This window comes from Papaver somniferum, chromosome 9 (genome assembly GCF_003573695.1).
Source record: "Papaver somniferum cultivar HN1 chromosome 9, ASM357369v1, whole genome shotgun sequence".
In the NCBI taxonomy this organism is placed as follows: Eukaryota; Viridiplantae; Streptophyta; class Magnoliopsida; order Ranunculales; family Papaveraceae; genus Papaver; species Papaver somniferum.
This window is the reverse complement of record NC_039366.1, coordinates 166326390-166350632: the sequence shown is the minus strand read 5'-3', so window position 1 is coordinate 166350632 and position 24243 is coordinate 166326390. Positions and strand designations below refer to the sequence as shown.

The 24243-nt window shown below is 38.1% G+C and overlaps 1 protein-coding gene across 4 annotated transcripts; it reads right to left on the bottom strand.

Moving 5' to 3' along the window:
• Positions 1-16059: 16059 nt before the first annotated feature.
• Positions 16060-21890, bottom strand: LOC113309427. 4 transcript variants are annotated; one of them, XR_003340592.1, is made up of 3 exons: positions 21633-21890; positions 16433-19392; positions 16060-16117 (listed from the first exon to the last, which is right to left on the bottom strand). XR_003340592.1 is itself a non-coding variant. In XM_026557858.1 (2 exons), exon 2 carries the CDS (start codon positions 18769-18771, stop codon positions 17419-17421), a length of 1353 nt encoding a protein of 450 aa, XP_026413643.1. In that variant the 5' UTR covers positions 18772-19392; positions 21633-21890; the 3' UTR covers positions 16096-17418. The 4 variants fall into 4 exon arrangements, 2 of the variants coding, with proteins under 2 accessions (XP_026413643.1, XP_026413644.1); XR_003340593.1 differs by having other exon boundaries at positions 16073-16127; XM_026557858.1 differs by having other exon boundaries at positions 16096-19392.
• Between the last annotated feature and the right edge of the window lie 2353 nt (positions 21891-24243).

Genomic DNA, 24243 nt, shown 5'->3' with positions numbered 1-24243 from the left:
ACTGGTCCAACTATATGACGCAATATTTCAAGCTTCACCATAAAAATCCTCAGTGCCGGAAGATCATGTCAATATTGACGAAACTGCTCATTCGCTTTGTTGAAATCTTGTCAGGAAAAAAAATCATGTGGTAAAAACCTAAACCAAGTAATACTGACGATTATCTGATAACCGCACCTCAAGAAACCCTATGGATATACATCTCTTTATATGGTGGTCACCGTTCTGAGTTGTTATCTCATTAAAAACCTTGTCAGGGAAATTCATAGAGACAAAACCTGATGTAGGAAAACATGAGTTCTCAGAACAATGATAAACCCGCAGATGTTGCCTCGTTAAAACCTTGTCCGGAAAAACCCATAGGGATAAAAACCAAGACGAAGGAAAAAGAGTTCAACTTGTCGAACTGTGGATATCACTGGACTCGCATGCCTCGTTAAAACCTTGACAAGAAAAACCCAGTGGGACAAAACCTTGACTAAGAAAAAATAGTACACGGCGTAATGTCCAATGCGCCCATATACATAGTCTTCCATGTATTTACTCCCCATGATGAGGAGCCTTCTCAGTTGATCATTGTGCCTTATAATACTGCATAGAGACCACGAACCATCTTTTAATGTCTTCAGTAACTTCCTTTACTTGTGGAACTTGGTCCTGTTTTACTCTGTGCAATTTCGTAACGATCATCTGATTGATTCAACCATTTATTCTCAACTAGCTTTGTCTAAACAATCATAATCGATAGGAGGATAAACAAATATCCTCTACTATTAGCTAGGAAAATGTTTAGCTGCTCTAACAAACCTGTCAAAAATCAAAACTTAAACAGTCTGATTGGTTTTTTCTGTGGGAGACATTCAGCGATCTTTCCATGTAAAAGATCAAGCTTAATGGTACCACGAAGATGAAGAAGTTTTCTTCGGACCAATGTCTCGATATTGGTACTGGGACAGAGCCAGACTTACATGTTTACTACAAACCCAATATCAGGCATATTTCATCCAATGTACCTTTTACACATGTTTCGTGTAATATAAACCACATAATGATACATATCCTTTGTTGAGATGTCGATCGATCAATCTTCAAAGTAAGAGATCGCGTAGCTGCAACTGTGCCAGCTTGTCTATTTAAACATGTTTAAACCTTTAAGGTTGACGAAATTAATGGACTTCCATCTACAATGCCCAACCAACAAATTAAGACCTTGTTTTACCGAGAATTCATCTCGAACTCCTGCTTAAAGCATTTTTGTGCTCTGGAGAACTGTTCAGGAGTTCCAATCAAGTAGATTTTGCTTGAATAAAATCAAGTAAATGCACAATTTATGAGTATATGAGATGGTTTACATATCCATGGACAATATAAGCATTCACTTAGACGATTGACCATTTTCGTCCTTATTGAGCAAATGCACATGACATGGTAATTCTACTGATAAGTAAAAACCTTCAGGAATTTATATGCAGTTATATGTACTCCATACAGATTCGCAATAACCACATCTTCTAGATGCATGTCGAGTCCTTAAAGACTGTCAGACAAATACCAAAGAGGTAGTTGCATCCATAACATGGAATATGTTTCTTTTGTAATCCATCTCAGGTTTCTGTAAAAGACTTTGTGCCATTAGTTGACTTTACTTTTCTCACTATGCACATACATCCACCTGTAGCCACTAGGGGTTACATTATCGGATGTCGGAACTGCAAACACCCACCTGAGGCTAAGAGTGGCTCATATTATGGAGTGTTCGGGCAGCAGTACTAATGTTATGCATTTTGCAAGAAATCTTTTATCCTTCTTCGATCTCTCTTGGTTTAACCATACCTTTGATGACATTCCCATAAAGAGTGGTTTAAAACCAATAACATCTACTGCGGTATCAGTGGATACTTTGACTATATCATCAACAATCATTAGATTATGATCACAAATTTCTCTATTTCATGCATGCCTTAAGGAAATCCTCTCATTTGAGGCTCCACAATCTTTGCAGATACATTCTCTTATTAAGAGAACTATACTTAGGGAAATTAGATCTTCCACTGATAGTCTCTTTGAGAGCACTATCTTTTAATGATTGTGACTGGCTCTTCCTTTCAGGAGGTAAAGAATATTTTAAATCAACTAGTCATCCACATTGTGGTGTGTTTTAAATGACACACTTATGTAGTGATCTACACTACAAAAAGCTAAATTAGGGGTTCAATCTTACAGGATCTACACTGTAAAGATTAGTGTAAAACCAACCTCAGAGATGCGGAGGAGATAAACTCACAAAAACAATAATTTTATTCGATAATCCTCCACAGGGAATACAGACTCTTTACTTATTAGGGAAATGACACAGCATATGTGCCAAACGCACAAGAGATAAAAGTAACTAAGACTAACTACACCCAGGGTGCCCTTATACACGGGTGCCCTATAAGATATGGGATATGACACCCTATAAGGTATGGGACATGACAATCCCCAACCCTTCAAATCATCCTTGTCCTCAAGGATGGCAGATATGAAAATGGAATGAGCAGGGCGGAAGAGATACACAGTTGTTGTTGCAGCTTGTTCACGAATGAGTACTTATTTGTGTGTAATAGGCCGAGAAAAACCAATAATGAGTCGCCCTTGCTGAACTTACCAAGTGAGGCAATAACATCAGCTCTAAAAGTGCCAGGTTGCATCCCACTTTACATGGAAGAGACCTCTTGCGGTTACCAGCTGTTTGCAGTTGTGGCCAACATGGATGAACTACACTTTTCCTCTTCCAGCAGCTGACGAACTTATGCCCTTGTGTAAATTCCAAGGTGAACAAACCAAAAATGCTGATCATAGCTTGGTAGGTATTAGTGGAAGCACATCTGGCAGGGTCAGTCTTGATTACTATTCCACCACAAATAATAACTTTAAAATTAGCATGATGATAATTGATTGTGTCAGCACTCTGGAGTGTAAGTGATATCTTCCCATAACCGGTAGTGGTCTGAGCATGAATCCTCATCATTTCTCCCCAGCAACTAACTTCTCCCCAGCAACTAAGGTGCATAAAGACTTGTAGGCGCAAGCAAATTCTCACAACTAACACAGCAAGACAGTCTCTTCTGAGAAGGATAAAAATATCATTGATGGCCTGTGAGTCAAGCTTTTTACCATTCACTATGGATAGTGTCTTAAAATGCTCTAAGCCGTCGAAAACAACCCCATCACCTTTTGTGGATGTCTCTTTGACTCTCTTCATGAATTTCAACTCCTCTGCAACAATTGTTGTTTGGAAATAGCAGACCTAATACTCGAGTGTGACAAGTGAAATACTGGCGAACAACAGTCAAGGTTAAAACACCCATCACAGTACATTTCAAAAATGCCTTAATCTTCTCCTCCTTCGCCTCTAATTGTCCAACATACAGAGCTCCAACACCTTCACTACAAATGCCCATGTGAGCAACAATGAAAGAGCACAACTGACTGCGAAAGAATTTTCCACTATCAGCAGCCATTGCATTATATAACTCTCTTTTATAAGTCGTAAGGCCTAAAGAAAAATCTGACACTTCTCGTCTCTCATCACATACACCAGCACCATATGGATTTCTATAAATTCCCAGGTCATCTACATAATGAGGATAGTTGCAATCGAATAATAACATAACAATGGTAACCAAGAGCGTTATCATCACCATCTCTCTTAGTTCGCTCGTGTCCAGTCGAACTAGTTTGGAATTTCCTTTTAGGACCCACGAATCATTTTCAACTTCTAAATTGAATTCAATAATCGATGAGAAGAAAAATGATCTCATTATTCCCATAGCAGACAAGGCTTTTTCAACGGCTTTCACAACCTCTTTTGGTTCAATCTTGTCTTGCAATCTGCCCGAACTATGTAGAGCACCACCCACCATTGGCTCATTTTCTACGACCTTGTTCAGGCTATCCCTTCCCCATTCAGATGATTCCACTCTGCTGGAACACCACCATGGTTCATACAATAAACTCAACAGTAAGCTTTTGACAAGTGTAGATAAACCATCTTTAACTGCCGATAAGCTAAAAATAATCACAAATACTTCTACAGGACCCGTATTGTACTTCAAATTATTCTCTTATTTGTACTGATCAAAACCATATAGAGATCTAAGTGATCTAGGCAACTCAATGAGGAGCCAGATAGTACCACCACCATGTCTCACAATCCATAAGCCGAAGGTAAATAAGTTAGCAAAACAGAATCGAAAACCAGCAAGCAACTTAGCAGGACGATCTAGTTCATTGCCATACTCACTTTGTCTAGGCACTTGAAGAATCAACTTAGTCCAGAAAATACTTCGTTGTTGAGTCCTGGTATCAAATGTCTGGCTAATAACACGACTATCACCATTTATAACAAAGAAGGACACTCTTGAATACCCAAATAGCAAATCGAAACAATACCCGAGAATAACAATCATACAAGAAGGAATTGCGTTGAAACAGTCTTCAGATTCACAAATAAAAGAAAATAACCCCCTAGGAAACTGAAATTCTTTTCCACGATCAAAAACTCTACACATTTTGAGCTGCAAGATGTAATAAACTCTAACACCCCGAAAATACCAAACTGTACTCGCAGGGATTTTATCACACAATAGTCCTGCAGTACCAGGAACACCATATTCAGCTAACATACCGAAAATTTCTTCACTAAACATCAAAGCTGACCAGTACCCATGTTCACTAACAAACAAACAAGAAGTAATGCGGGATTTGGAAATATTTTCATCACAAGAAAAACACCTCATAACAGATGCAACAGCTCTACCACGATCAAATACTCTACTTGTATGGTTGAAACAAGGGTGAGAAGCTTTCTCACTAGCCATTTGGTGACTGATAACACATTTGTCATTGAAACACATAATACCCAACTGAAGCATTTTAACAAGCGGATAATGTCCATCACCAGTATAACTATAACCATCCTGAACTAAAACCATTGCAACTGAATTCCTAAACAACGAATTGAGTTTATACCTATGTTTTATAACAAACTCATAAACAATTCTTCCAAGGTAATCATCAAAGAAAACTGACCCATCAAACCATTTTCCACGATCAAATATGGAATGAGTAAAATCCAAATGGAGATAAAGAGAATTATTACAATTCAGATCGAGGTGGGTAATGAAATTCTTGGAGACCTCAATTCTTTCTGGTGTTTCAACTTCTTCAAATGGTAAACTCCTACCAGTAAGCGAATCAACATCTTCAGATTGAACAAAGAAATATGGAGGAATCAACTCCAGTTCATGAGAATCATCATCTTCTTCTTCCAATGGGGTTGACGAATTTCAGTTGAAATCAGTGACCAACTCTGTGTTAACTGAGTCTTCAACAAATTTTTCGTTGCCAATTACATCCTCCATCTTTGTTGTTGGAATAAGTAGATGATGATGAACCAGTTGGTGATGCTGGAAGTTGTTACTAGACGAAAGATCTGGTACTTCACCATCTTCCCAGGAATTATTAGTCTCACCGCCATGGTTATACCCTTGAGATAAAACTGGTTTATCGAAAACCATTTGAAATTTCTTGTCTAGATAAGATTGAAAAAGTTGAAATTGATTTGCCATATCAGTTCTCAGTAGTTTTACATCTTCTTTTACAGATTGGAGTGATTGAACTTCTTCATGCAATTCCTGTAATTCCTGAGTGAATCTCTTCTGATTTTCATTCAATTTACTCAATCTAGTACCGTCTGCCATTTTGTGTGCCAAGGAAAGACCTAATCTGATACCACTTGTAGTAATCTACACTACAAACATCTAAATTAGGGGTTCGATCTTACATGATCTACACTTTAAAGATTGGGATAAAACCAACCTCAGAGAGGCGGAGGAGATAAACTCACAAAAACAATAAGGTCGTGTTTGGTATCCTGGATATCCCATCGTAGGTTGGGTTATCCAGTAAAAAAACTGTTAAAATGTGTTTGTCTCACTGCAATTCTAATCCTGGATAAGGATTACTAAACCTTCCTTGATTTTAGGAAGCTAAAAAAGTGAGGTTAAGGTATTCTTCCAAATACCTGGGATACTTGTATTCTCACCTGGATTAGATAATTATTTTCCTTTAAAATAAGTATTTGGCTAAGAAATAATTATTTACATTAATCTATTTCTGTAGTCAAACAAACACAAGTTAACCTAGCCCAAAATATGATAGAATTTTAGACAAACACCGTTAAAACTAACCATTAAAAAGGTTATCATAAATTAAATTAAGATAAATTTTTCCAGGATATGTTATCCTGTTTCCAAGCTCCCAAACAGACCCTGATTCTATTCGATAATCCTCCACAGGGAATACAGACTCTTTACTTATTAGGGAAATGACACAGCACATGTGCCAAACGCACAAGAGATAAAAGCAACTAAGACTAACTGCACCCAGGGTGCCCTTATACATGGGTGCCCTATAAGATATGGGACATGATACCCTATAAGATATGGTACGTGACAACTTACTACTGCATACACAGCTTCTCATGGAGAAACATGATTTGCAATTTCTGAAGATATCAAATCTTTTATATGTCTTTCATTGCTGAAAACATCCAAATGAGATACATCATGGTTCTTCTTTGTACAAGCTAAGATACTTCACGTCGTTTTTCAGGCGATAGCCCTTCCTCCCCCAAACGATGGGAAAATTTTCTTATCGAATTTGCAAATCTTATAGTAGAATAGTAACCATAGTGGAATGTAGCACGTCTCAAACAGAAAACATGACTATGGTTTAATGAGTAATAAGTTCAAATGCATAACCATTCAATGATTGCAAAAGAACACTAAAAATACTCATCATCAACGCCCGGAGCATCACTAGGATGATACAACATCAACGACTGACAAACAAGAGTTTCTTTTGAAATCTATACGAGTATAGATACACAGTTACCACCCAGGTGAAATGTCTAGTCATTTATGACTACTAGACCATATTTCTATCAACCTGGTTAGTGCGTGTCCGTAGAACCTCATTTTCAAGGGGTGGCGCTTAGTAAGAGACCTTACTACTCTCATTACGCTAGGACTAAGGTCCTGAAAGCGTATACAAATGAGAGAATACTTCAATATGGACTAAGGTACATATCTGCAAATCATATGAACTTTGTCGATAATTCCTTTGCAAAGGGGGATATCTATCCAAAACAATTTCAGTAGCTACTCTGAATATTATCGACAACAAATTAATAATCAGTTAATAAACGATCTTACATCATTCTCTAGAGTATGAGGATATTCTAATCTATTGGTACCAGATTTTGTGGATATTCTTCAAGACGAGATATCAACGCATCTTTTATGGATGTGATCTTCGTCATGAGATATATCAACTCATAACTAAAAGAGAATATGGACGTTATCTGATTAGATTAGCATACCTCGAACTAGAGGTTTTCGTCTACGCTTCTAAGTATATATTTCAGACGAATAATCGTTGCGATTCCATGGCATGCCTTGCAAGGACTTTAATTGATGGTGGGCCCGGGAAAGCGTATAAAATTGAAGAGAAATGAAACGGGCCTACAGTAATACCGCAAGTGCACGGTCGTCAGTTGTAGCTCGTGCAAGTACGGGTCAATCCACAGAGACTGGGAGTGTTTTGGAGTTTTCTAGCTATTTTGGGTTTCTAAATTGCTAATGGGCTTTGAGTACCAAAGGGTTTTGAATATCAATGGGCTTTGAATAACTTTGAATCTTTTGCTTTCACAATAAGAGCAAGATGGGCTTTGATTAACTGTGAAGCAGTTTGGGCCTTTGATGGACTGAACTGGGCTTGGTAACAGTGAACTGGGCCTTAGCTTTTCACCTGGGCTTTGATTAAGTCCACAGTGGACTGGACCTTTGATTTTTGGAATGAACTGAGCCTTGGGATCAGTTGGCTGGGTCTTTAGATTAGCTAGGCTCTTGGCCTTTTACCCTAACAGTGGACTAAAGAAGAAGAGAAGTGACAAAGAGTGAAAAAGAGATGGTGCAACAAAGAGTGACAGACAAGAGTAACAGTGGAAACAAGTGAACAAGTGGAAACAAGTAAGAAAAAGAATGAACTAACAAAGTAACAGTGAACAGCAAGTGATAAGAAAGGCACAAAACAGCAAACAACAATGGAGATAAACAGTGAAGCAAAGACAATAAAATGACAGTGTAATAAACCAAGGCCTAAGCCAAGGGCAGTGATGTGAAGAAAACAGTGAAGTAGAAATAAGAAAACAATGAAGACAAGAGGATGATCACTAGGACGTTGAATCCACCATTAACCTAAGGTATATTCTAATCACAGCTAAAATACTTACCAAAGTACTAATTGTCTGATTAAAGTACAACTAGTCTAAGGGCTTAGCAACATTGGGAATGAGCTGCACATGATGAAGACTATCTCAGCATTCCAAACACAACATGAATGTCATAATTTGATCTGACTCCTTACTGGTTCATAGCTTCATCTAATCCTAGCATTTGAGGTTCAGAACATGATAGACATGAAGATAAACATACATTAACAGTTGACAGTGAAACAAAACATGAATTTAAACACAATAACATAACATGGGAAGCACATAACAGTGGATAAACTTAGAACAATTGAGGAACTAAACATTAACATCACATAGTATTAAACATAAAACATCACAGTGAACATAAATGGAACAACACAAAAATTGGAGAGACTGGCTAATCCAGTTCTCCCAAAATCAAACCAAATGACACTGGCTATTCCAGCATCTAGATAAACATGAACAGAATCTTGATATAAAATGTAACAATCACACACTCAAATTAAATACATGTTGGAGTTCAGAACAGCTAAAATTAATAATGCATTTGAATTGAGAATCATGGAATTGAAAAGATTGAAACCCTCAAAGCTACAGTTCATAACAAAACTAAACTATTCTACTGATGCTCTGGTTAATCCAGGCATGCCCTCTCATACACACCCACACTTCCTATTTATACCCACAGACCCAATTTCCCGAAACTACAAAATTAGGGTTCTTTCCCAAAAATCCCCAAAATCAAACAGTACATAATTAGGGTTTCTCACCTAATTCACTTAATTCAACCATACCCCTATCATCTCTGTTTTTCTCCATGCTTTTTTCAATTGAAAATTGGGGACAATTTCCCAAATACCTAATTTGGCAGAGAAATTAGGGTTTCGGATTTTACCTTCTTTGATGCGATTTCTCTTCAATCCACACTGACCCATCCTTCCTCTTGTTCTCCTACTCCATTCCCATGTGTCAGTTTGTCTCTAGCTTCACCTAATTTCTCTTCCATGTCCATCAATTCTTTTTCCCTAATTTTCAAAACCCTAGACTAGGGGAAATCAGTGAATAGGAAATGATGGGCACGTTAGAGGGATTTGTGAGTGATGATGATGATGTTTGTTGGCAGTTGGTGGAAGTGGTTATGGAAGTGGAGTTGGTGGTGATGATGGCGGACATGGTGGTGGTACGGGTTCTGCAGACGGGGGAAGGAAGAAAAGATGGAGAAGAAAGAAGAAGTCGATATAGTTAGGGTTAGGGGGCGTTTGGCTAGGGGTATAGGGTGTTCGATACTTGGGTGTTAGGCGGGTGCAGCGAGGTTTGATGATCTGCGACAAGGAGCGATGGATGGGAAGATGGTAGGTGGATCCAACGGCGATACGGAGGTAAGTGTGGAGCGACCGTCGGATGAAGGGATGTAGCAAAACGGACGACCCAAGATGGAGATGGGCGTTGCGATGTAAAGCGGGGGCTTCGGAGTTTGATGTGCGATGATGGAGCGACCGTAGGATGCTGAAATGCTTCGATCTGACGGCTGAAATCCGAGACGGGCTTGGATAGTGGAAATGTGTTTGAGTAAGGGTTTTGGGCCTTGGGTATGCCAAGCCCATATCTTCTTTAAGGACAATTGTTCTTCTTCAAGACCATTCCTAGCCTCTTGGTTTTGTGCACAACGTTCTTCGCGGCTTCCTTGCGTAACTCCTCCCGGCTTTTCACTACTTTTCTGCTCTATTCCGCTCCGCAATTCATCCAAACTTTATTTATTACCTAAAAATATAAAATTAAGTAAGAAAAATATTTATTCTTGAAAACAATGAAAATACAGAATATGGGATAAAATGTAGAATTAATGCACAAAGGATGAGTTAAATGCCAACAAAAAGGGATAAATATATGCACTTTTTAGCACTCATCAATTGACGCCAAATCAAGCAAGCATACTCTTGCTAAATCTAGCAACAAAGTAATCTCCAACACCTCAGGCATTTCTTGGTGTGAGAATTTAGATGAGACACAATTGGAATTAACCAATATCGTCGACGATTTTCTCCCTGATCCTTAGGCGGGAATGTCTCATCAACAGAACATTTAGCTCTGCATGAATCAACTTATCCATGGAGCAACTGGGTGCAGAAAACAATAATAACAGGCAGGCCAGGAGAGATAACTGATCACGTTTTCTCTCTCGTTTACAGTCCAGCTGGAACAATTTCAAGAATCTACATTGTCATGTAAAATTAACAGTAAACTGTAAACGAATTTTGTGATTGTAGACACTATCTTAATTTAGTATCAGTCCTGCCAAGACGGCCGATAGAGATTAACAATAATGAACAACATTTCAAATGCACGTACCGTGTCTTTTATGTCACAGCGATAGCAGAGCTCTTCCAGGCTCAAAGATGGTTTATTCAAGCCATTTCTTATGCTACCGTGTCGTATTTCTCCACTCCCGGTGGTCCGGGGTTTACCGGATTCTCAAATCTGATAACTATTGTGGTTCCCATATTTACCTACCACAACTGTATTTTCCTTCTTTGCCAAAGATAAACTTAATTGCATAGGTACTGCTGCAAATTTAATTCACCAAACTCGTGATTTAGGTAGTAGGTCCAGGCGACGAGAAGGCATGATATTAATTCTAAATATCATTTTCAAAAAATACAACACTCATTATCGCTCGACGTTTGTCTATCTACGAGGCGCAGTTAACATTTGCATCACTCGTTGTTGTTGACACAACATACACAAAGTGCAAATTAAGCACTAGCTCTTTAAAACTCGTCGATGCATATAATTGGCGCATATAATACATGTCGTAAATCTAGCGGGAACACATAAAGGGGAAAAATATACATCTCTCCTTATTACTCACCACAACATTTTATACGGTGCATATATCTTCTCCATAAATCAATCCGAACTATTTACCACAAAATCAATGGTGAAACAAGGAAGAAAACATTCAAAATGTAATCTATGTACGGTTCTTAGATAACACCGACAAAACTCCAATTTCGTCAGCTACGGTCGACGAAATACTAATTTGTCAAAGACATGTTCTTTGTATCTTAAAAGAAATCGTCTTGATATGAATTGCAGCTCATTTCATGACCGGTGATAGAGACCTGCTAACCGTGTTAACCCGTTGTCCATTTTTCATCGCATTCCACTCCTTAGGTGGAACTACTTTGAATTCCGGAGATTACTATAGCAAAGGAATATCAGAATTTTGCTATCCCTCAAGATGCAAAAAAATTCCCCGCTCTATCGGTATTAAAACCCTTAGCATCACCAGAATCATTGGTGTACCAACAAAGGTAATTTTATTCTCTACGCTATCTAAAAGGATGCGGAAAAACCTTTCGTTGGTCAGCTAAAGAGGAAAATGGTAAAACTCTACAAAACTCAAATTTGACTAAATTCGAAAATCGAATAGCATCACAAATGTGAGTCGTTGGTAATACGTACCTATTTTGGACATCTCTTCATATACCGTAACAATAGTTTATGAACTTAGCATATACTCATGGCGCGGTAGTCGTCTAACATCTCTTTTTGACAGTTCCTGACAAAATAGAAACGAAGTCAGACAGTATAAAAACTATATGCATAAATTATTTAACATTAGTTAAATTAAATATGCAAAGGTCGAAGAGAATTATCATTTTCCATATCATCGTCCCCATGACGGTTGTTGTAGAACAATTCGTGCCGATAACGTATTGTAAATCTTTATCGACACACATAATCTTATATGCTAGGTATACTACACCGTATACAGCTAGAGAAAGCCATTAATCGTTAAAAAGGAAACAAACCACGACGTAAATGAGAGATTCATTTCTCTGTTAGATTTATTAGCAAAGCTTATGCTCTTTTCATGTTACATCGATGTAGCACATCTTGTGGCTATTTATAGTCGAGGGGGAAGATGTAAAACAGCCGCATGTTCGTACATGTGTTAGCTACTAGTTAATGCCAATCTAGTATATCCCTTATCAAAAACTAGATAAGGCACGTTCGGTACAATCTTTGACTTTGTCAAACCGGTGAAAATAAAATCAAACTATGTTGCTAGATAACCACTAGGGCTGCACAACGGGTAGGGTGGTTAGGATATGGCCTATACCCGCCACCCTACCCGGTTATCGGCGGTTAAGAAAATCTTTACCCGCCACCTTACCCGCCAAATAATGGATAGGGTAGGATACGGTTAAAAAATTGGCGGGTAGGATACGGTTGGCGGGTAGGAGTAGGGTATGTGCACTTCTAGGTAGGGTGGGTAGGATATGGTCTATACCCGCCACCCTACCCGTTTACTGGCGGTTAAGAAAATCTTTACCCGCCACCCTACACGCCAAATAGTGGATAGGATAGGATACGGTTAAAAAACTGACGGGTAGGGTAGGATTGGCGGGTATGAATAGGGTATGTGCACCCCTAACAACCACTGCTCGAACACTTGATAGGGGATAATGGTGGGTCATCTACCAAGAACATTTTCACATGACAGTTACGAATTTTTTTTTATAATTTATAGAAGCAACATGGGAGATAATTGTGTTGAGGAGTAGAATATATTTTTTTAATAAGATTTAACTATTAATTATCTCTTAAGTGGGGATAAAAGTTACTATCTCCGTTTCAGAAAAATAGGTTGGTTTGTGTGCAAATTTACACGCAAACTAACCTATTATTTAAAAACGGAGGGAGTAAATATGTAGAACTATAGGGGATTAAAAATATTTTCTTTTTGAAAAATTCTATAGTTAAAAAAAAAAATTGGGGACAAAATTGGCTATAGCCTGGGTTAACCCTTTGCTAGGCCCGTCCCTAAATATCGACGCGCCCAAAATGACCATATGTCCGCGTTGGACACTTGGACGTGCATGCTTTCGCGTCAGACACATCGGTGACATCTTCTTCTTTATTTGCCTATAAAAAAGCGGGGATCTAACAACCATATTGTACTGTGCTCGAAAGATTAAGGGTTGATTAATCGGAAATTAAATAACCTCTGCTTAAGCAGCCATTAACACTTCAATAATTCATACTTATCCCCCAAAATGGGAAATTCTTACACCTTAAATGAAAACAGAAGAAGGGAAGAATCCTAAGCTAAGGACGAATACAGTCCACACACCTGTCCCTCTAGCATTGGTTGGCCGACAATAGCCCACAACCAATCAAAGACAGTTATTAAGGCACTTAGGAAACAGATGGGGGCAACCACTCGGGCAAGTTATAAAACAGGCACATGACAAATACCCTCCCCATCAGCAAATCCTTGTCCTCAAGGATTGAATTTGGGAAAATAATGAGCCATGTGCTTGGTGTCTTCCCAGGTAGCATCAGCTGCAGGAGCATTAGTCCATCTAATCAGTAGTTGAGGTATAAAGACTTCCCCTCTGATGATAGTTCTTGATGCTAGAGCAGCAGCAGGAATGATTAAAATCTGGCCATCTGTATCAAGTGCTGGCTGGTAGGACTATAAAGATACCTACAATGACTGCAAGTGCACAATGCCAATTGTGTAAGGTGCAAATACAGGTCGATCCCACAGAGACTTGTAGGGTGCAAGACTGAAATTAAAGTCTTCTTATACTAATTTAGAACAAGAATAACATAAAAGTTGTTTGGTTGTCGATACGACGAGTTTTTAGGCAGTAAACAAGTGGTAACACAGAAAGTAAAGTAAAGATACAAAACAGATTGTAAACAATTATATGAGAGGTACTAGGGTAATTGAATCCACCTCCTAATCCTATGCTAAGGAAAAACTTACTCAAGTTATGTTCTTGTTCTCTTCAGGAAAGACTACAATGGATGATTTATTAGTTAATCTTCCTAACTCGCCCCTAGTATAAACTGTCTTCTTACAGTACAATTTATCACAGGCTCATTTGGTCCACCAGCTAACTAATCCTTCCTATATCATTTAAGCACTGATCTTCTTCCATAGAGATCTCAGATGGATGATTTATCAGCTAACATCACTACCTCACCCCTAGTATCAACTGTCTTCTTACAGGACAACTGATCACAGGCTAATTTGATCCATTAGTTGACTATCAATCCTAAATCAATATAAGCACAGCAAGAACAACAACATGAACATGAATTATCTCAACATACTATTAAGGGTTTCATCTAAACCCTAGTTTATTGAATTAGAACATGATTACAATACTGAAAACAAATATAAACTACTGCTTGGTGCACCGGCTAATCCGGGCATGAATTTTTCATACAATTCTCATCCCTATTTATACACAAATTCAATCAATCCCTTAAATTTGATAATTGGAGAATACCCACTCACCCAAAATATGTTTTCTGACAAACCCCTTATGCAATTTAACTCTGCAACTCCTTGATTTGATGTTTGCTTTTAGCTATTGAAGATAACCCTAATTCTCTCTCTCAATCCTAGCTTCTAGGGTTACTGTGTGTGACAAAGGGGAAGATAAGACGGAGAGAGAGATTAGAGGGTTGATTGATTGCATAGGGTGGCTGATAGGTTGGCTGAGCTCAGAGGTGGTCGGGGTAAAGGTGAATGATGGAGATGGGATGGTTGTTCTGCAGAAGTTTGGAGAGAAGAAGAAAACGCAATGAAGGTGTGTTTGGCTTCTGTTCGAGTAGCGGAAGAAGATATGAGGCGCTTGGGTGATAGGCAGTTGCATCAAACATTGATATACCGGGTTTGGATATGGGTTAGGATTATCTCACTTCCTCAGACTCAATGCTTCTTCAAAGCTAATATTTCAAGCCCACACCTAGTTTTGGGTCTTGCAAACAAGATTCTTCACTTGCGGAGGAGGTGCAAACGGTATTCTTCACTTGCCATCTAGCCGGAGCTTTGTCATCTCTCTTCCGTTGCCACCAATTCTCTGCTCTTCTAGTTTCTCCATTTATCCAAGCTTTATTTACTACCTAAAAATACAAAATTAATTAGCACAAATATTTATTCTTGAAAACAATGAAAATATAGAATTTGGAATAATATATGATTTTAAAGCGCAAAAGATGAGTTAAATGCCAATAAAAAGGTGTAGAAATATGCACTATTTGGCACTCATCAAATACCCCGAAACCTGAATTTTACTTGTCCTCAAGTGAAACAGAAATTAAGAAATCCTATTTATAACACTGTCGCTGGTTTATCGAATGCATTTAGCGTATGCATTAAGCCTTTAAACCCCTAGGTGTCCCTAGTTGGCCGAGTTGTAGTCTCGTGAGGGTTTACCAGAGGTGTATCCCCAAAACCTTCTCCAACTTATGAGCGTAATGGAGTCCTAAGCATCCAAGAAGCTATGAGGACATAGAGTTTCTGCATGCTAGTAACAAGAAGTTAGAAATACCAAAGAACGCATTCTCATCCTTAAGAGTTGAGCGAGAAATAACCATACCATATGAAAGAATTCGGGTTCAAGAGTGATCACAAGCCTCGACTTCTGCCTCACTAATAGGGTTTTGTGTGCAGACAAGAATAAAGAGAGAAATCCTGCACACATTGAATGGTGGGGAGGAGAACCTTCCGAAATAATTTCTGGAGACTCCACATAATTGTGGACAAAAAGAATCTTTTTCTGGTGATCTCTAAGAAAGGAAATCAATCATTATAGGAGGATGGGAGTACTCACTTACCTTCACATCCGATCGACAATCAACACCACTCTCACAGCATCCATAGAAACGTCTTCAATCTTCGATCTTCAACTTGATGATGAACTTCTGAACTTCGTAGAACCTTGACAATTTCTGATTTTTCTCTTCAATTTCCTTGTTGCTTGAAGTTTCCTGTTACATTCTTCTTTACCACGGTGTTTATTAAGCAAAACTAAAAACAAACTGTATTTTTCATTTTTTTTAATTAAATTAAATTAAGATAAGATGACAAACTGAAAGTAACAAAATAACTAGGAAAACTACTAAATTAAGATAAGATGAAGGACTTTATAACTTAATCCTTCACAACCTGTATTGTCTTGATTTTATGAACTTCACTATTTCTCATCTTATTTTCTTTTCTTTGCTCTTGTAAAATATCTCTTCAAATGTGTATAGAATTCTGCTTTTTGTACTGTATCTTAACTTTGAATAAGAACTTTTTACCTTTCCTTGAGTTGTTGCATGTGAACCTTGGACTATTTCAATTTTTCTTCATATATTCTGACGTTGCTCTGCTCGTTTGATGATGATGTGTTTCTATGGATCCGTTATGTTGTCGTGAGAGAAAGAATGGTGCTAACTGCAAATCAAACTACAAGAAGAAGTTTTCATCTTTAGACGTCATTTTCATGATTGACAAAATTAGCACTCAAGAGATCAAAAATAGTGTTGAAAGTGGTGCGAAGTTGGGTATCTCACCATTCCTACCCGGAATTTACGTACGGTGACACACTCTAAAAGGGATTTTTAGATGGTCACAAAAAAATGAAGGTCGGTGCCTCGCTTAATTTAAAAATAGGTAGTCTCCACTAAGGGTGATCACAACTCTACTACCAAATATCTTTGCAGCACCTAATTTTCCCACCGGCATGTTTAAATCCAACTTTAACGCTCTAACAACTAAGAAACCCGATTGTGTTCTGCAGTTCTTCCAAGTTCAGTTATTTCGGTCAGCCTCTCTATGTAACCATAGCTAGGAGCATGCTAGTGACTCCAAAATCTCTAAAAGTTGGAGGTTTTATGCAAATTTTTACAGAAAATTTTCATTTTTTTTTTAAAAATAAGATGAAAAGAAAAGACCGAGAACTCTATATGCAAAACACTCCCCCATACCTAAATCTAACATTGTCCTTAATGTTTCAAAAGTTGATAAGAATTTAAACAGAAACATACCATGAGAAACTATGCTGAGTAAAGAAAAGGGAAGAGATTACCGGTATGTCGACAAAAGCAAGATTAGAGCTTCATTATTCAAGGCTAGTATCCAACATTTTCAGCTGAGATCATATTGGATTAGCACAATATAAACAAGAAAAAGGTAGGAAATATGATTACTTATTGGATTATATAAAAGAAAATTTCACCATACACCAACAATCTAAAGAGTTGAGGATCAGACCAAAAGACGGAGTGCAAAAATTTTAACAGCCTCACACAATTATAATAGGACAGAAATGTAAGTGAGACTGCAAAACAAGATGAGCTACCTCAAACCTGGATTTTACAACAGATACACTTTTGTACACAAAATCCTGCAATTTCAAGGGTTCATCATGCACAAGGTCCAACTCAAAATGAACTGTGTTAGGAACGTCCAGAGAAACATGAGCGCATTCCAACTGTGGCTTCTTAAAAACATTATACTTGTCTGAAAAATAGTCCAAGAGGACTTGGGAGGCACACAGTTCCAATCCTAGATTAGGTATTCTCAGCAAAGTTGGTTTTACAATTTTGTTACAAACCAAATCTAGGTTGGTTGGAAGATTACCAGTTTGTGACATGGGCAGGGAAGTTGGTATATCTAAGTTATTTTCATGTACAAAATCATTCGTACCAACACACACTCTCCTAAAATCAAAAACATGCATATCATGTTCATTTTCATAGAACAATTCATCAAGCCCTAGTTCATAATCATCATCATCCAAAACCTTTGTGTCATTCATAAGAGAATCAGAGGGAGCAACACACTGTGTTCTAGGAAGGGAATCAGATGCATTTAAATTACATTCAATTTTAGGCTCAAAAATATCACTACGCAATCTAGTTTTTCCCAAGGCAGAAACAAATAGTGCTCTATCATGCTCACAGTCATTGGACAAATTAACGAACCACAATTCAGAATCATCAGCATCATTCAAAACTTTATTCTCATGCATAGGCAAATCGAAAGAGACATCATACTGTGACCTAGGTAGAGAATCAGACACGTCAATTATATTTTCATGCATAAGGTCATTAGTGTCAACAGAAGATTCAACATTACCTATGTCAGACACAAGATGTGTGTCGTGCTCTTTTTCACAGGTCAGTTGCACAGGCCCAAGATCAGTATTAACATCACATGTATATGTAGCACTAGAAGAAACATCATTCATGAAGGTCGAGGCAGAAAAGCCTAATGTTCCTGAACCCAAAGGTTCCACAATATTTTCTGCATAAACATGTTCTTCTAACATAACATCATAATCATCATCATCATAACAGAAATGCATTTCCCTATTCAAAATTGTAGTATTTCTAGTCCCTTCTTTTACCTCTATATTAGGTTCGTTTTCACTATCAGTTGCATGAGTAGGACTAAACATACTGTTTTCAAAATTTAATTCATTATCATCATTGTAACAGGGATTTATGTTGCAAGTCTGAGGGTAGGGATGATTATCTTGCATTTGACATACGCCAGCAACCTGATGCGCTTTATATTGCCTAAATTCATGCAAAACAGGGCAGTTCTCAATAAGATGGCCTAAGTTACAAGTTACCACACAAGGTACAAACATATATTTGCATTTCTAATTCTGTGATTTGAGCTTTTAACTGTTCCAAAAGTGATGATTGTGTGAGCTGGGCATTACAAAAATGTTCATTTTCAACCTGTGGCGAATGATACATGTGCGAATAAGAACTAGGGTCTGTATATTCAAGCTCAGGACCCTGAAAAGGTCTGTAATATTCCCTATAATTATCAACATCATGGTTTGTGGGAGGCTCATAACGTGAAGCATGCTCTTGTGCAAGTTGTCTAATGGATTTGTGCGATGATTTCTCATCATCAATTGCAGACCAGAATCCTGACATGATTTATTGGATGTTTAGCAATTAAACTGTGGTTAACAAACAAGTGGCCAGCTCGTCATGTAACACAACTATGAAGCTATTTTCATAAATCAACTTTCAAAATCATTCAGGGAATAGCAACAAAAGGCAGTATTTGGATCAGAGTAGGTTTCTAGAAACTTACCTTTGGCAACAGGCTAGAGTCGGCACCACGGACTTGCCGTCCTTTTCTTGGCTCTGCACAAGAGTTTACAGAACACAGCCGGTACAGAACTGGGAGAATGCGCTACTGCCAGATTTCTTCCTTGGCTTGTACAACAGGCTTGTGAGCACCTGATTGCGACCTAAATTTTTTTTTTTTTAGTACTCGGAACTATAAAGCAGTAAGAAAGAAAGGAAAATCTAATGACCTACACTAACAGACTACAAAGAAGCTTAACACAAACTTTTAATTATTATACACTTTGTACTAACTTATATTATTATTTAACGTACTAACTTATATTATTATTTAACTACAAACAAGATTTTAGAGGGCAGAAAAATGACAAGATGCTAATGATGTACAGAAAGATGACAAAATGATATTACAGGTATGTACAAACTATGAAGTACCACTACAGGGCAAACATTTGCAAATGATGAAGATATACTACCAACAACTGACAAAAAGATTTAGTACAAAACAAGAAAAATTTGCAACTATGTACACTAGAACTATGAATAGTTGATGTAAATATGCCAAAAGCTAAAAGACGGAGAAGAATTAAACTAAAACACCAGCTAAAGTCTAAACAAATTCCTAAGTGAGATATGATACAGACAAAAAGAAACCAAAATGAAATGCAAAGTCAAAAGCTGTAGAACAGAATCTACTTAGGGCCTACAAATGCAAATGATGTATGCAACAAAGAACTATGCAAAAAAGTTGTATCATGCGACCTCTATTAACAATGAACTATCATTAACTGATACTAGTTTAAAACTACAGACAAGGTATAAGTGCTAGTAAAAACAAAAAAAAAAAAAATTGACAAAATGCTAGTTAACAAAATATAAAATGCTTTATACAGGACAAAATCTAAAGAACAATTACGGCTTACCTAATCTATCTATACTAAGTGAACGATACAGGGCAATCTAATTATCATATGTGATGCAGTGATGCAAAATGCTACAGGACAAGACTAAAATAACCTACTACTGATGCAGGATGAATGATAGGTCACCAAGTGTAATGACAAGATGCCAATGCTACAGAAACAAGCTACAGATTAAGCAGACTCAAGCTATAGGAACACCAGAACAATGAGACACAAGTTCAGTTATGAGGATGCTGTGACTGAAAAATGAAAAGATACAAATACAGAATGATTCAAATTAAAGGCTACAGCTAACAATATTTTACAGGATGCAAAGATAGATTTAAAGTGATGCGGACTAAATGAACTTCAATATAACAGCACAGTTACGGATGCAAGATGCAATATATACAGATGGGTTTAAATTATGATGATGCAGGTGATAGAAAATCAAAACTACAACTATACTAAACAACAGGATGCAATCTTCTGACACATATGTACAAATATTATACAAAAATCAGTAAAGTGACGAAGAAACTTCAGCTACACCGCTACCGAGTCCCCGGCAGCGGCGCCAAAAACTTGGTAGGACTTGAAAGAGTACCTACGACTATGTCTAACTGCAAGTGCACAGTGTCACAATGTAACACAGGGCAAGCACAGGTCGATCCACAGGGACAAGGTGGGTGTAGATTTGAAACTATGGTTTTAACTATAACTGATTCGAAACAAGAGTAGCACAAAAGGGGGTTTTGTTTTGTCGATAAGACGAAGATGATGGTAGTAACAGAGATAACAAAAACGAAAGCAAAAGTAATCTAACAAGCAGATAAATATGATGCTAGGGCAGTCGAATCCACCTCTTAACCACACCAATTCAATTCAATCTCAACAATGTTCTAGTCCCTTATAATGGATACCGGTGGTATTCCGCCTATCCAGGGCAGTTTCAGGAGGATAGTTTAGTGTCACTACGATGATTCCTAACCCTAGTATTAGCTGCCCTCTCACAAGACAAACTAACCGCAGATCAATCACTTAGATAATTAAACAACCCTGATATGGATATTCTAATCGCAACTAAGGTATTTCTCCAAAGTACTAACTGTCTTTTCAGGGCACAACTAGTCAAAGGATTGAACAACAATCAATTAAGCATGAGTTGTAGCACAATCAACATAGTGTTACTCTAACTACAATGGATACATGGCATACACTGTGAGAGCAAAATGCTGAAGGCTCAGATTATATTTATCCAAAACATTATAGCACAACAAGAACAATATCAATACACGAACCAAATGTAGCAATGGATTAATGGTTTCATCTAAACCCTAACTATGAAATTAGAACATCATGGAGATAATGAAATCAAACATGAACTACTGCTTGGTGCACCGGCTAATCCGGGCATGAATTTTACACATAACTCTCATCCCTATTTATACACAGTTTCACTCAATCCCTTAGATTTGATAAATTAGAGAACAACCACTTACTCAAAACGTATTTTCCGACAAACCCCCTCTGCAATTCTACCTGCAACTCTTGATTTGATGTTTGCTTTTAGCTCTTGAGGATAACCCTAATTCTCTCTCTCAATCCTAGCTTCTAGGGTTACTGTGTGTGACAATGGAGAGGATAAGACGGAGAGAGAGATTAGAGGGTTGATTGATTGCATAGGGTGGCTGATAGGTTGGCTGAGTTCAGAAGTGGTCGGGAGTAGAGGTGATTGATGGAGGTGAAATGGTACTGGTTCTGTAAGAGAGGAGAGAAAATGGAAAAGATACTTCTTTCTGTTCGATTAGGGAAGAGAGGAAAGGTGGTTTGGGCGTTGATCGGGGGTATCAGATTTTGATGTACCGAGTGGAGATGCTGTTGGATGATAAGCAGCTGTATCAAATCTGACGGTTTATGTTAGAAACGGGTTTGGTTCTTGGATCTGGGTTTTTATCACTTCTAAGCCCATGTCTTCTTCCGAAGCCAAAGTCTCAAGCCCGCTTCTAATTTAGGGTCGTGCAAACGACATTCTTCACTTGCGGATGAGGTGCAAACAATATTCTTCACCGCCTTCTAGAGCGAGCTTTTGTTGTCTCTCATTCGCTGTCACCAATTCTCCGCTTCTTTTGGCTCCTTAATTCTTCCAAGCTTTATTTAGTACCTAAAAACACAAAATTAATTAATACAAGTATTTATTCTTGTAAACAATGAAAATACAGAATTTGGGATAATATATGATTTTAAAGCACAAAAGATGAGTTAAATGCCAATAAAAAGGTGTAGAAATATGCACTATTTGGCACTCATCACTGGCAATGTTGGAGAAGGAGTAATGGAAGTACCAATCTTCTTTTTGAGTTGTGAGACATGGAAAATAGGGTGAATCCTAGCCTCTGGAGGTAAGTCCAACTTGTAAGCAACATCTCCTATCTTCTGCAGAATAGTGAAGGGGCCATAAAACTTAGCTGCCAACTTGAGGTTTCTCCTGAGTGCCACAGATGCTTGTATGTAGGGTTGTAGCCTTAGATAGACCTTGTCACCCACCTCAAACACCCTCTCAGTCCTCTTTTGATCAGCAAAAAATTTCATTCTTGCTTGGGCTTGGTGAAGGTTGTCCTTTTAGAGAGAAAGCATGGCATCCCTCTGTTTCATGTAAGCAGCAACCTCAGTGACTGAAGTAATAGTAGCAGATGGAAAAGCAAAGTGAGGAGGAATGTAACCATATAGAGCTTGAAAGGGGCTCATCTTCAGCCCTGTGTGATAATTGGTGTTGTACCACCACTCTGCTAATGGAAGCCACATGTGCCATTTCTTGCGTTGGTGACTGCACATACATCTTAAGTAGTTTACCAGACAAGCATTTACTCTCTCAGTCTGCCATCAGTTTGTGGGTGGTAGGCAGTAGTGAGGTGCAGCTGAGTTCCTAGAGCTTTGAACAGGTCTTTCCAAAAGTGACTTGTGAAAATCTTGTCCTTATAAGAAGTAATTGATGCAGGCAGACCATGGAGCTTGAACACATTGGCAATAAACTCTCTGGAAACAGAGGAAGCTGTGTAAAGATGATGAAGGCCAATGAAATTGTTGTACTTGGTAAGTCTGTCTACCACCACCAAAATGACAGACTTTCTTTCATTCATTGGGAGTCCTTCAATGAAGTACATGGAGATGTGATGCCATGGATGATCAGGAATTGGTAAGGGCTGAAGTAAACCAGCAGCAAATTGATGCTCCATTTTGTTTCTTTGGCAGACATCACAGGTGGAAACATATAGAAAAATATCCTTCTTCATTGCAGGCCAAAAGAAGTAAGCCTTGGCTCTATTATATGTTGCTTGCATTCCAGAGTGACCACCCACAGCAGAGGAGTGAAGAGATTCCATAAAATTGGTTCCTGTGTTAGCAGATATGCCCACATATAATCTACCCTTGTATCTCAATAATCCATATGTCTATGAGTACTTGGTAGGTGCATCTGGTGGAAGAGAGAGTAGTGTGATGAGATGTTGTACCTAGGGGTCTGCAGCATAACTAGCAATAATGTCTTAAGCCCATATAGGTTGTGAAGAAGTAATGGAGTGGCAGTGTGCAGAGTCATGTGGTCTTCTAGACAATGCATTTGCAACTTTGTTGTCAGAACCTTTCTTATAGAGGATTGCATAATCAAAACCAAGAAGCTTCATGAGCCACTTTTGTTGTAAAACAGTAGAAATCTTCTGCTCTAAGAAGTAATGTATACTTTGATGATCAGTCTTTATAATAAACTTTTGACCTTGTAAGTATTGTTTCCATCTGGTGACAGCTTGCACAATTTCCAAAAGTTCCTTCTCATAGGTAGACAAGGCAGCAGCTCTTGGTCCCAAGGGTTTGCTGTAGAAAGTAATGGCTCTATTCTCCTGCATCAGCACAGCTCCAATGCCTGAGTCACAAGCATCAGTTTACAAGGTAAATTGTTTGTTGATATTAGGTAAGGCCAGAACATGAGTTGTTGTCATTGCAGTATTGAGAGCATTGAATGTAGTAGTGGCAGCAGGGGACCACAGGAATGCATCCTTCTTTAGTAACTCAGTCAATGGCCTGCTGATGATACCATAATTCTTGACAAATTTCCTA